This window comes from Acanthamoeba castellanii (genome assembly GCF_000313135.1).
Source record: "Acanthamoeba castellanii str. Neff unplaced genomic scaffold scf7180000084639, whole genome shotgun sequence".
Taxonomy (NCBI): Eukaryota; Discosea; order Longamoebia; family Acanthamoebidae; genus Acanthamoeba; species Acanthamoeba castellanii.
The window spans coordinates 483,265-496,597 of NW_004457431.1; the positions used below are offsets into that span (position 1 = coordinate 483,265).

General features: G+C 54.9%; 7 protein-coding genes across 7 annotated transcripts in view; 4 read left to right on the plus strand and 3 right to left on the minus strand.

Moving 5' to 3' along the window:
• Positions 1-478: 478 nt before the first annotated feature.
• Positions 479-1,267, plus strand: ACA1_090320 (uncharacterized protein; the record flags this gene model as incomplete). The annotated part of the gene is made up of 1 exon (XM_004338699.1): positions 479-1,267. The coding sequence occupies one exon, from the start codon at positions 479-481 to the stop codon at positions 1,265-1,267; it is 789 nt and encodes a 262-aa protein (XP_004338747.1).
• Positions 1,268-4,106: 2,839 nt separating this feature from the next.
• Positions 4,107-5,648, minus strand: ACA1_090330 (peptidase; the record flags this gene model as incomplete). Its single annotated transcript, XM_004338700.1, has 5 exons — positions 4,107-4,241; positions 4,986-5,071; positions 5,160-5,264; positions 5,376-5,494; positions 5,566-5,648. 5 exons carry the CDS (start codon positions 5,646-5,648, stop codon positions 4,107-4,109), a joined length of 528 nt encoding a protein of 175 aa, XP_004338748.1.
• Positions 5,649-7,306: 1,658 nt separating this feature from the next.
• Positions 7,307-7,786, minus strand: ACA1_090340 (uncharacterized protein; the record flags this gene model as incomplete). The annotated part of the gene is made up of 3 exons (XM_004338701.1): positions 7,307-7,356; positions 7,455-7,549; positions 7,581-7,786. The coding sequence occupies 3 exons, from the start codon at positions 7,784-7,786 to the stop codon at positions 7,307-7,309; spliced, it is 351 nt and encodes a 116-aa protein (XP_004338749.1).
• A 728-nt stretch (positions 7,787-8,514) lies between these two features.
• Positions 8,515-8,877, plus strand: ACA1_090350 (uncharacterized protein; the record flags this gene model as incomplete). The annotated part of the gene is made up of 2 exons (XM_004338702.1): positions 8,515-8,523; positions 8,566-8,877. 2 exons carry the CDS (start codon positions 8,515-8,517, stop codon positions 8,875-8,877), a joined length of 321 nt encoding a protein of 106 aa, XP_004338750.1.
• A 149-nt stretch (positions 8,878-9,026) lies between these two features.
• ACA1_090360 (PIF1 helicaselike protein) lies at positions 9,027-9,927 on the plus strand (the record flags this gene model as incomplete). Its single annotated transcript, XM_004338703.1, has 2 exons — positions 9,027-9,611; positions 9,715-9,927. The coding sequence occupies 2 exons, from the start codon at positions 9,027-9,029 to the stop codon at positions 9,925-9,927; spliced, it is 798 nt and encodes a 265-aa protein (XP_004338751.1).
• Positions 9,928-11,522: 1,595 nt separating this feature from the next.
• On the plus strand, positions 11,523-13,115 carry ACA1_090370 (uncharacterized protein; the record flags this gene model as incomplete). Its single annotated transcript, XM_004338704.1, has 3 exons — positions 11,523-11,850; positions 11,986-12,281; positions 12,318-13,115. The coding sequence occupies 3 exons, from the start codon at positions 11,523-11,525 to the stop codon at positions 13,113-13,115; spliced, it is 1,422 nt and encodes a 473-aa protein (XP_004338752.1).
• A 75-nt stretch (positions 13,116-13,190) lies between these two features.
• ACA1_090380 (uncharacterized protein) overlaps positions 13,191-13,333 on the minus strand; it is a gene marked incomplete at both ends in the record, with an annotated part of 752 nt that continues 609 nt past the window's right edge. The window contains one exon of the mRNA XM_004338705.1: positions 13,191-13,277. Within this exon, the coding sequence (XP_004338753.1) occupies positions 13,191-13,277 (87 nt within the window). The remainder of the gene's footprint in view (positions 13,278-13,333) is intronic.

Below are 13,333 nucleotides of genomic sequence, written 5' to 3' on the forward strand. Positions count from 1 at the left end.
CTCCTCCACCATCCACTCTGACCCCTCACCGGCGCCAGTTGCCATCAGGCCAACTCACCGTGCGTTGTGTGCCACATGCCGCGTGTAGCTCAAAGAGGAATGCGACACAGCGTTCGATCAGCACCCACGGCGAAGGCAGCAAGGGCAGCGAACACAGAGAAGGCGATTAGGGCAACGCCTACGGCGAGGGCAACGAGGGCAGCGACCATGGCAAGGTCGACGGCGACGATTAGGGCAGCGCCCACAGCAAGGGCAGCGGGACAACCGTACTTCCCTCTCCTTTCTCAGTGCTGGCAGCATTTTCAAGATGACTTCTTTGCTTGACTTCATTGTTCAGATTCCGTCGCCACGTCGCTTTCTGCCACGTCAGGCTGACTGTGCCCAAACCGCGCCCTTGGGTTGGCCAAAAGTCGACAAGAATAAAATAAGACTCGGCAGAAGAAAAAAGGAGTAGAACACACAAAAAAAAAGATCACATATGGAGGAGGCGACCAAGCTGAAGCAGGTGCGCAAGGGGGCCACAACGCCGGTCCCCTTGCCGGTGAGCTACTGGCTCTACTTCAAGCGGGCCATCCTCGAACGCCCCGAAGTGCGTGAGCAGTTTGCGTCAGCACCGCTGGGGCCGGACCAGTTTCGGGCTCTCCTGAAGAAGGAGGCCAACCCGGCCAAATGGGGACCCTCCTTCTGCCGCACAGGGCGCGGCAGGTCCGACAGCACCGTGCGGCGCATGACGACTGATATGCTGGCGGTCGTGTGGCGCTACTACGAAGCCCTCCTCCACCCGGATAGTCCGATCTACGTCGCTGAGAGCAAGCGTGCCGGCGGTCTGGGCTTGTTTGCCCGACGCACGTCCACGGTGGCGGTCGAGAGCGCCTTTGCTCCGGCTCATCTCTTCGGCATCTGCTTCGGCGTCACGGAGGAGCAGTTCAGCGAGCTCGAGTCAGTTGGTTATCCCTCGCTGTACTGGCACGAGCCCAGTATCCTGTACGGCCCGCTATCGCTCATCAACCACAAGTGCGGTTCGCTGCTGTGCTTCTCGTTCTCGCGCAAGATCGATCCCAGACAACGGCAGGCAGCGGGGAAAGCGGTCACACTCGAGGAGTTTGCGGGGCTATCGGCCGTCTACACACTAGCGATCCAGGAGGGTTGTCGCATCAAGGAGCACCAGGAGATCACCATCGATTACTTCAACACTGGTGGCGATGACGATGACAAGAAGGTCACCTTTTTTGGAGCCCCTTGTAGGTGCCGCACATGCAGCAAGTAAAAAACGCTTCCCAGGCTTGACGGCTGGGCCGCCTCCCGGTCGGTGGTAGGTGGTTGGTGCAAGTTGTAGGTACCACTTGGAGAGCAACCTGCGGTACCCCACCCACACCAACCCATCATCTTCACCCCCCCCCCCAGTGGCCTGACGGCCAACTCCAAAATTGGGAGGGATCCCCTCTGGGGATGGTGGGTGTGTGTGGTGGGTGTGCTAGGCCCTAGTTGATAGTGACATCGATGTCTTAGGCTCAAGAGGCTCCATGCCGATGGTCTCTCCAGCTTTGGTCCTTTGGATTGCCTCTGGGCCTCACTTGGGGAAGCTCATCCTCTTCCTCTTCCTCTAGCTCTTGCACACAACACACAACACACAACACATGACACACAACACACAACACACGACACACGACCTGACCAATGACCAACGACACGACATGACACCACACGACACACACTCTCATATATTGTTCATCGATGACCACTTCGCAGTGGGCCTCATGCAAAGCTAAAGTGTGCGTACATCAAAAACCCTACTAGGACCACGGATTGTATGGAGCTAACGGCGAAGGTGACGTGGTTGCCGCGTAGGACGAACAGCGCAGGCAGTTGAAGCTCTTTGAGACCTTGGGTGCTGTCTGCGACTGATGGTGGCGGTGGAATACAAACATGCCGTTCAAGAATAGGGGCTTGTTGCGAGCGCTCAGACGGCGACAACCGACGAGCCATAGATATTGAGAGAGCTCATGAGAAGGATTGCGTTGCCTTTTGGGAAGCGTACGTGTTGAGGCAACAGACCCTGCAGATGGATGGATTTCTTCTGATTATTTTGTCGTCGCAGGCCAGTAAAAGACCACGGTGTACCACTGTTCCAGTGGCGTTGGCTCACGTGGCAACCAGTCTTTGGACCCATAGGAGGAGTAGGCACATTCTCACATATATCCACGTGGCGCGTGGCCAACAAACGAGTCCGTGTGGCATGTCCATGCAATGTGAGCGGTGGGAATTAAGGGTCTAGAAAAGGCATCTCCAGTGAAAAAAAAGTCATCGTCACCCTTTGCAATTGGGCCACGGGCGAGGAACCGCTAGGCGAGGCCTGCGCCGGGATGGAGTTGTGTGGTGTTGTGTGGCAGTGTGTGTGGTGTGTTGGACTGGCTGACGCCAAAGTGTGAGAGCATGTTGCAAGCGAGCGCACGCCGACACCAACCAGCGACGATGGAGACGAGAGCGTGACTCGACTCGGCGCCGTCGGAGACTCGCGCGCGAACCCAAACGCCCACTGCGTTGGATACGGCGGCGGCCTACACGCGCGGTTGCCAACAGGTGGCCACGCTCTTGATCTCATACTTTGAATAGTTACCTGTTGTGAATGTCGACATCAATATGGCCAACGCCCCTGCTGTCCATATTGGCGCACGCCGCTGTGCCACGTTGGCGTACGCTGTTGGCGTTTGGCGCTCGTTGATAAAGCTGGTGCGCGCCGCTGTTGATGATGGCGTCGATGTTTGGCGCACGCCACCGGCGTTGCAAGGCCAGACTGCTGGCGATGTTGACGTCAGCTCGAGCGCGTTATGACTCATCGCTGGGCTGCGCTACCAGCGTGAACTCCACCTCGGCCCCGCAAATCGGCCTCCCCGCCAGTCCAAAGCTCGACCTCAACCTTGACCTGGGTTGGCGACTCGACCACGTTGGCTACTTGAACCCGACCTTGACGGGAAAAAACTCGCTGGGTTCCTCAACCCAACTTCGGCCCGCCAACTCAAGCAAAACAGCGTGGCGCAAGGCGGGCACGCTCATCTGGCCTGGACACGCCGAGGAATCATCTCGCTGCGCTGCCGAGTTTGTCCCGAGCCTGCGGGGGTCATGGCGTCTCGCCAGGCTGCGCTGCTGGTTCTCGCCGCCAGACCTAAAAACGCCGACAACGCTTGGCCGTCGCGCCGCGCCGTCGTGTAGGCATGGACACGCCGTCGTGTTGTGACAGCGAGTTGCTGCGCTGCCGAACCGCGATGTCACTCAGGCAAGGACGGGCACACCCGGGTGTCGCTTCGCCGTGTGCTGACGGGGCTTGTCCGCGCGGGTATGAACGCCCCAACGAAACTCGCAGAGACCCAACTGCTTCGAGGACGGCCACTCGCCTTGGTAGCATCCACCGTCGGATTGGATGCGCGTGCCGATACCGGGCCTTTCATTTAATGTTACAGTGTCGCCAGGAGAATTGGATCAAGTTACGTCCGAAAAAGGAAAGCGATAAGCGGAAGAGCTACAACCAAGGAAGGCTGATAAAATGCGCACCGCATGCCCATTCATTCTCACACACGCCTCTCGCCTTGTGTCAACGTACACACCCTACTCTACCACAATGGTGGACTTCGAGGCTGGGCTTTGCTTGCTTGGCTGAGCATGTTTACCTGCAACTGTGGATGCACCATTGCCTTGAACAAGATCAAGGATCTCCCTTGGGAACAGTGCCTCTGAACAACAAGAGACCATGAGCGACACTTGCCACAAAGGGATGCTCCTGAGGGTGCAGGTGTACCAGTGGTGGTTTTCAGGGCTGACATGCATTGGCTACTGGGTGTATCAAGAAGCTGGAACGACAGCTGCTGGAAAGCTGATGATGGCGAAGAAGAAGGGGATTAGGATGGGACACTGGTATCAACAACTCCAGAGAAGAGACGTACCTTTGGGTCCATTAGCAAGGCCTCTGAAGGTAGAGGTGGACACAGAAGCACCGCTTGGACAGGTGTCTCCTATCAGCTGACTGTCAATCAAGAAGCTGTCAAAAATGTAGAGGCACGTGGTGAGCTCGGTTCTTGTCTAAGCACGAGGCTGTTGAGGGACGATGGCAGTCAGGCCACGCACTTGATGAGAGAGGTGTCGCTGTTACTGTTGATTACAGGCCTCGCCAGCACGGGAGCCAGGGCGCCACTCAAGAACACTCTTCCGCCAGTCATGACTGTGTGCTCACGCAGCACCTCACGCGTCTGCATGAACACACGATAACTTTTGTTAAATAAAAGGTTGATGGAGGGGGAGGAAGTAGATGGTTTACCATCTCAGGTATAGTCTGCAGAGATCCAACGACGCCGTTGTTGCTGGAGAGGACGAAGACGATTGGGTGAGAAGAGATCCACCAGAGATCCTCCACAGTCAGGGGAGTCGCCACCGCCTCCTGCACTGTCGAGTTGAAGCCCAGCGCAAGGAGGGCTGAAGCGTATAGGCCTTGTGTAAGTCGTTAGGGTTATTAATGGAGTTGCCAATGGCGATGATGCAAGGCATGTTAGGAATGTGGGTTGAGCATAGTTTTCAGGCAGAGACTCTTTTGCGAGTTGGGACAGAGAAGGAGAGCATGTGAACCTGAGTTGACTCCAACGGCCAAGCTGTCAAATGTTACATTGATCTGAGCGGTAGCCCTGGGAGCTAGTGTGATGGAGGTGGGCGCAAAGGAGATCCTGCATTTTGCCCCAGTCATCAGCGCAACTCACAATGGAATCCAGTCTAACTCACAACACCCAGGAAAGCATAGCATACCCAGTAACTGGAGTGGAATAAATGGCAGCAGAATTGAGGCCGGTGAAAACTGAAGCGATAGTGTACGTCTCCAATGTGTTCACTACACTGAATACAACCACTTGGATTGTTTTCTGGGTGACCAGGGCGCATGAGGTTAGCTCTCTGATCCGCAGGATTAATCATCGTGTCACGATCACGATAGTTGCAGCGCTTACCTGTTGACCCTTGGTCAGGTAGCTGAATGACAGGGAAGGTGGATCCAGGAGCGCGCCAGGATTGATAGCGCCTGCAAGGTTGAGACCTGCTCCCATCTCTGAGGAGCTGGCATGGTCAGTTCTGCACTCTTGGCCTGTCCACCAGACGTGACGACGTACCAAGAGGCTGAGCACCTATGCCCATAGAGTTGGAGATCACGCCCTTCCACTTGGCTGATCCCATGAAGGCGGCCTTGACCTGCTTCAGAGTCCATCCGGGCCAGATCTGCTTCATCAGTGCTGCAGCACCAGCCACCACCAGTGTGGCAAACTGTCCAGTGTAGGAGATCAGCAGAACAGTTAAACATGGAAGTGAACAGGAACAGTGGGAGGGGGTGGGTACTGAGGTACCGCTTTGGACACTGAACTCGATGCTTGCAAGGGCAAGCGTGGGTCCATAGCCCTGCGCCAAAATGTCCACGCCTGGCGCAGTAATGTCCAGCTTGAGGGTGCGCAACACTGATGGGCCTCTGTTCTCAATCACACAAGCAACAGATAAATAAACCCAACATTGGCCCATGAAGTTGTCACAAGAGCCCACCTGCAGCTTGTGTTTGCCACCATGTAGGCCTGGGCATCCACAACCATTCCCAAGTCAGTGTCCAGATAGGAAGCCTTGGACATGGCGCCCACAGTGATGTAGGCATCGCTCACATGGATTGAAGTAAGACAAGAAGGGACCTTCATTACCAGCAGCCTGAAGGGTGTAGTTTAATGGGTCCTTATCAACTACAGGACGCCTAGCAGTGCCAACAATAGTGGTGGGTGATGCCTACCATGGCAATGAACATTCCCACATGGACAAGGTTGACCAGCGCCCAGTTGGTGGGGCTGTATGCACACAGATAGACCAGGCCAGGTCCACATGGTCAGCACTGAAACTTTGAAGGTGACAGTTCAGTTAGCTTCGCACCTGAAAGGCCCATCATTGTTGTTGTAAGCAGGCCATGCCCAAGAGTTAATGGCAACATTGGCTCCATTGCTGAGGGCAGCCTCCAGAGCCGATGGATGATGGGGATCTCCTGTAGTTGCAACAACGTAGGAGGGTGGCCTTTATCAGATCTCGTCATGGTGACTCAAAGCACAACAACCATTACTGGATTCCAAGCAGATGACAAGGTGTCCTTACTGAGAAGGAGATGCGGTAATTCATGATCCAGGCCTGAGGAGCAATGCCATGAATCAGCCTGGTGAAGGTGCCTGAGTGGCATTCACCTCTACACCGCCCGTGATGGACGCTGAGAAAGTACCTAAGGGTGAACAATTTGCCATTTACAATCATGGATGTGAGCTCCTAACGTCTCATTGGGTTATAACGACGCCAATGGCGATTGCCTGGAGCAACTGTGTACTGTGAGCGTTTGGGTCATCAATGCTGGGGTTGGATGGAAACCCAGGTGTCGTCAAGAAGGCCTTGGACACTATCACCTTGCCATTGCAGTTGGTCACATCACCCTTTTTGGCGTCTGTCCAGCCTGGTGGATAAGAGAACCTACATAGCCAATAACTCGCGGTTAAGTCTCATGCTTACATGGTAGGAAAAAATGACCGCGGCGTCTTGATCTGGCTGAATAAGTTGGTACCCTGTGCCATTGAACATCAGCGCTGCTGCATACACTCCGTTGTCCACTGAAGCAATCCCACCCAAGTCAGTGTTGAACAACACCAACGTGAGTCCAACTTTGATTTACCTTGATTCCTTTGCTGGCCATCGATATATTCCCAATGCTAGCAGCAGAATAAGCAGCATTCAGGTTGATTGCCTCACCACTTGAGAAGAGCTTGGGGACTACGCGTCTCTCCTGAGAGACTGAATTGTGTTTGTGTTGATGGTGAGTCACTACATGCCACAACTTGCGAAGACTTTGAGATGGGTAGGAAGAAAAATTGTGTTCCTTCCAGTCGAATCCTGGGTTTTTGAAGGGCCCGGCACGTGCTTGGGAATTTGTAGGGCATTTTTCCAGGCGTAGCGTTTTATTTTAGGAAGACGCGGTAGTACCCTCCCCAAGGTTACAGCTTATTATTATTCCCAGTAACTTGGCCAGCAAATTCAGAAAAAATAGATCATGAGATAGCATATAAACAAGAAGATTTACTGCCAACAACCCAAACGAAATTTCAAACCTGAGGAATGAAACAGCAAAGAAATGGAAGACTCCTGTACCACTGCGGACGTGTGGAAGGTTCCTCACCAGCTGAATGACCCTCTCTGGTTGGTCAAGGTACTGCTTGGGGACACGCAAAGCCAGGCCATGCAAGGCGATGGTGAAAATGGCCTCAATCTACTGGCCGGCGTGGTCATACGTCCAAGCCACGTACTGCCTGGTGCCCTCTGACCAGCACCAACAATGAGAACTATAGTGAGGAGTCCAAGAACCACACTGGTTGCCAAGCAGATTAAATGGGCTTGGACACTGGGAGGACAAGTACCAGTGTCACGTTCCTCTTTAGAGAGGCCAAGGGCGTCGCCAAGATGACTCAAGAAATTTGTTCTCTGTCTCCAACTTGTCCAGGTGCTTCCTGGCCTTGACATTACTGGCAACAAGCTGGGAGTACCTGTCGGTGGCGTGGTGCTCAATACCCGCCACTTCGTCGTTCAGCAAATCTCTCTTGAGCTGCTGTTCCTTGAGCAGACCAGGTCTGAAGAGGTGCGCCATTGACTTGGACTCGAATTCAACGATCACATGGCCATGGATGAACTTATCCACAATGGTGCTGGAGGAGGTGGAGGCAGCAGAGAAGGAGCCGACCGTTATGGCCATGGCCATGAGAAGCCAAAGCGCGGTACTGGAAATGCGCATCACCAACCTGTCCAACAGTATGGTCTGGTGCTAGGTTGTGTTGGTTGGTTGGTGGTGAGGAGGTGAATATACTTGGGTCCAGGGCAGCCTTTTGTTCGCGCCTGGACCTTGAAGGCTTTACTGTGAGTGGCTCGGCGTACACCAACCAGCTTGCTTCAACTCGGAGTTGACAAGACACGTGTACAATTTTGACCAAGATCTGCATTTACAAGAGTCACTGACGTTGTTGAGAACATCTGATTCCCAGCCATGTGATGGTAGTTAACTTTACTTTGGCCAGTCTCCAGGAGGTGAAGCGCAACAACCGCTTTCCTTGTATTCCTCTCTTGCCCCATGAACCAACCACCCCAGCAGTTCATCTACCTGGACCAACACCAAGCCAGGGACGAAGTAGAAGCATGGTACTGCACCTCCTGGCAGCCTGAACTCAACCACTAAGTAACGTCAGTCAGGCTCCTGAAAACCCTGCTGCCCTCTCCAGGCGGACTCGTGCCCAGAGAGAGGTTGTACAGGCTCTACCAGGTGTTCTGTATGAGCTGTGGGTTGGAGAGCACCACAGTGTTGGGCTTCGGCCGCCACCACCACCACCCCTTACCCTAACACACTGAAAAAATGTTGTTGATGATCAAGAAGCTTGAACCAACATCTCTGTCGCCCGCAGTCATGGTCTCATCAAGAGCAAGGCCTGTATGAGCAATGTGCGTGCCAAGTGCTCCCCCTGGATGGCTGGTGCCCTCCAGTACCTCGCGTGGAGGCTCGTCAATGGTGGCATTGAGTTGTGCATCAAGCGCAAGACCAGGAGGGTCAAGGACAAGAATGGCAACTCCAAGCTGCAGAAGCCCACCCGCGGCCATGTGCGCCCCATTGACATTGCCCAGTTCATCAGCTTGGAGCCTGACCTGGCTGGCGTGTTCCATGACGCCATGTTTGCCGCTGGCTTCCAGACCAACGTGAACACCATCGTCAACAAGAAGAAGGCCGCCAACAGGCTCCAGGAGAAGGCCATCCACAAGGCCATGATCCTCTCCAAGGACATGTCCAACGAGTGTTAAGATCGGTCTGTAAAGGATTTATCAGCGCCATAAATTTCATTGAAATATCGATTTTCAGTTACAAATAGGCAAGGTTGTTGTTTGCTCATACACACCATAACAATGGCAATACGACACAGCACAGCACAGCAGACCATCTCAAGATGATTATGGAGGAGGACATTGAAATCTTTCTTGATTTCCTCGAGTCTCAGGATGACGAGGACTCCTCATGCGGCATTCTGAACGCCCCACCTGCCAAGCACAAGGCCGACGCCACTGAAGAAGAGCAGCAGCAGCAGCAGAAGCGCATCAACTCGCCATCGAATGGCCCCGTCCTCACGGAGGAACAGAGCAGGCCGGTCGATGCAGTGGTCGGACGGCGCAGGAGCGCGTTTGTGACTGGAGATGCTGGCACGGGCAAGTCGGTTGTCTTGCGAGCCATCGTCGAGGGTCTCGAGGCACAAATGTTGAACGTCGCCAAAGCGGCCTCGACGGGCATCGCGGCAGTGGCCATCGGAGGCACCACTCTCCACTACCTGCTCCGCATGGGTGCTTGCGATGCTCCGATGGAGGAATTGGTCAATCAAGCCAGGGAGAGACGTACGAACAACCCCTCCAAGGTCATGTGGCGGGGTCTCGACGTGCTCGTGCTCGACGAAATATCCATGTTCGACGCGGAGTTCTTTGACAAGGCCGAGCGCATCATCGCGGCCTACAGAGGCCGTGAAGAGTTGCCGTTCGGTGGCCTCCAGGTGGTCTTCTTCGGCGACTTCTTCCAGTTACCACCAGTCCTCAAGGCCAACGGGCGACAGCAGCGCGAGAGGGAAGGCAGACCATCATCACAGGCCGATGCAGAACATCACCAAGACCATGGAGGGGCGAATCTGGCAACTGCCCCTTAGACTGGCGTGGGCGCTCACGATCCACCGCGTCCAAGGCATGACGCTCGAGAAGGCGGAACTCAGGATGAGGGAGATCTTCCAGTACAGTCAAGGCTACGTTGGCTTCTCCCGCGTGAAGACCCTCGACGGACTCTTCCTCCACGATCTCGACCCTGGCAGTATTTGAGCCAACCCGCGCGTCGTGATTTTCCACGAGTCTGGCTATCAGTCACAATACAAGGGCGACGTCGACAAGGCACTCCAGGCACGTCCGCAGCCTCTGTCGATGATCGGCAGGATCGTGGCTGCCAGCCATTACATGAGAACGGTCAGACGCGCCCAGAAGGCGACGCAAGGGGCCACCACCCAGAGATGAAGGAAAATCAGCGATCTCATGTAAGAACAGCAGTAGCAACAACGACAACAACAATAAAAAAGAGGATGTTTGTGGTAGTTCCAAGAGTCGTTCATTTTGCAGGGTTAGTTATATCTTTTCCATATCATGTTCACTGTCATTGTTGTCATCAGGGCATGAGTCGTCGAAGAACGTATGCAAGGCAAGTGTCAGTGCCATTGTCCAACAGCAACAACACCACCCCCACTGAAACGTTTCAGTTCCTCCCCCAGCAGACCATGGATATCGGCGCCACTTTCGGGATGAACGACATTAGCATCAATAGTGGCGGCGACGATCCTATGGACTTGTGTATGGATGTTGATCCACATCATCAGCATCATCAACATCAACAAGCACAACAAGTACCTCCATGGTTGCGACGATAGACTCAATCCTAAGTCCATAACATTGTGTTCAGTCATCACATTGCATGCATTTATTTAGAGAGAGAAGAGATATGAGCACAACCAGCACAGGTGGCGGCGGCGGCGGCGGTGATGATGTCAAAGACACAGAGTGGATCAAGTTCACGCATTGGAGTCTGTTAATGGCAGTGGCTGCACACATGAGTTCATTGTTCTTGGCTGCCATTTACAATGGCGCTATGGAGGTGAGGCAGCGACATTGTTAAGTTTATGCCCAAGAGCAACTTCTGGCGTGCCATCAAGTCCATTGTAACTTGTGGGGCAATGGCTATGTGGAAACCTGAGAGGACGACCCCCACAAGTGGCGTGTCTGAGTGGGTGTTAACGTTCTCCATTGCGCCTATTTTGGTGGCGCGGTGGAACCTGCCATGTACACGCCTAGGAGCACAGTCTTTCACATGTGACCAATGAACCAATGCAACTGTGGAGATTCAGCGTCAGTTTTTACCAAAAACACCATGATCTTCCCGTAGTGTGGCAATTTCGTTTACGGGGACATCTCTGTAACTCAGTATGGAAGAATAGAAAGGTTGTGTCGTTTGTCTGTGCTCACAGGGGACGCCTGGGTAAATAAGTTTTGAATATGAACTCAGCATGTACCTGGGGAATGGGTGAACTGAGTTCTTTCTGCCCCTTGTTTTTGATTGGGTAATCATGGCGTGCACCCCTGAGAGGCCAACCGCGTGTACAACACCACTAAAACTGCCCAAGTGACACCGGACCACCATGACCCAGTCTACCAGTCCGTGGCGCCTCTGGCCGAGCAGCAAGCCGACATCGTCGCCACGTCGACTACGACTCCGCGGCACCCAAGAGATTCTCGAGCCTGCTGCCTCCGCCAGACCATCAGCAGTACCAGCAGCGACAGGCGCAATACTACCCCTCCGGTTATACCCATACCCCCAGCAGCCGCAACATCCTCCTCTTCCGCACCACGTCGCTCTCCAATACCAGCAACCCATGGAGGCGAGCAGCGACGGCAGGCCTTCGAAGTGGCAGTGCACTCCCGTGCTGAAGCTCATCCAGGACTTCCCCGTCTCGAGCCCCTTGTGGAGCAGTGTCAAGAAGGCCATGGCCATCGCCCGTTTGGTGGTCATGGACCAACCGCTTCCCATGTCCAAGTCCGCCAACCGTCCAGTGCCGACGCCCAAAGAGTCTCGTGCGCTCCTGCCTTGGTTCCTCGGGCTCTACCAGAACCTCGAATCCCTTCCAGTCAGGTACAAGATCAGTCGCGGATATCTCAAGGACGTCATGATGACCATCCCGCCCGGCTACGTGCCAGCGGCCTGTACCGCCTACGGCGTGCCGGTGCCCGACGGAAACGATCATCATCATCATCACCATCATCATCACCACAACCCTCCTCCGTCGTCATCGTCGTCGTCCTCATCCAACTGCTACGCTGCGCCGGTCGCTTTGGCAGATCCCGAGAGCTACGTCGAGCAGCAACAGCAGCCCGGTTACGAACGCCAGCAGCGCGAACACGAGACCGTCGTGACGTCAGCTGGTTTTGTTCATCGTCAACAGCAGCTGATGTTGGACGGGGTCACAGTTTACCCTACGTCTGCTGCCTTCCAGTTCGCGCCGGACCAGCAGCAACAGCAAGAGCAGGACCAGATGCTGCTGACCGGCTTCGACACCGCCCTCTCGGATCAGTGCATGTTTGATTCAGAGTTCATCGCCCAGCTGGCGCGGATGTGCAACATCGACGGGATGGACGTCTCCTTGCCGTTGCAGCCGTCGGGCTGAGAGAAGGTCGCGTACAACACGATCCCGGTCACGCCGGAGACGGTGTCGTCCTACCTGCGCGAGGCCATCTCATCAGACCCCGAGCAGTGGCGCCGAGATCGGTGGGCCAGCGACGAGAGCGAGAGAGACCTCAGCTGGGAGATCGTCGTGGGACTTGGCGGGTGCAACTCCCGCCTCTGCCTTGCTCCGGTCGTCCACCAGCCGGGTCAGCCAGCGGTCTGGGAGGCTAGGCGGCCTCTCTTGGGTCGCGCCTCTCAGGTGGGCAGCATCGACGGTCTCTACGAGCGCATCGTCCCCGACGTCGACGCTCAGTGCCAGGACGCCGAGGCGGTGGTTCGGTCTCTTCTCGCCAAGGTGGGCTGCCTCAACGCCACTACCGTCCAGCTTCACGCTCGTTGGATCGATGCCGACAAGTCCCAGCAGAACTGCGACGAAGCAAACATCATGCTCTTCAATCTTGATGGCGAGCCGATCGTCGAAGCCGCGGATCTAGACGATGGCAGGCGTCTCTGCGTGGAAACCATCTTCGGCGGCGAGTTCTGCCATGGCGAGGAGGATGGCGAGAACCAAGTCAACGTGATGAACAACACCGAGGGAGAACAGATCTTCTTCCATCAGTTCAACGACCCCAGCTGCAGTTTCGAGCGCCTGGCCAAGTATTGCGCCACGGAGGGCATCAGCCGAATCGTCGTGGAGCCAGACGAAGAGGCGCCACGCCGTGGTGTAGGCCATACTCAGGTTCAACGGCGAACTCATAGAGACGTGCAAGTCGATCGACCGCATGTGTGGAATGGACACCGATGACGCCTTGCTGGTTAATTCCACGCAAGTTGCACTTTGTAGTTAGTTAGTAATTCAACATAGTTTCTTGAAGTTCATTTAGTCGTCCTTTTTGGCTTTCTTCACAACATTACAGAACGAGAGAATGCTGTGGTTGCGCGGCGGGGCGATCTTGGTCTCTTGCCCCTGCTGCTGCTGTTCTTTTTGACGGAGAGTGCATCGACGTGATCGCCAAGTCCCAT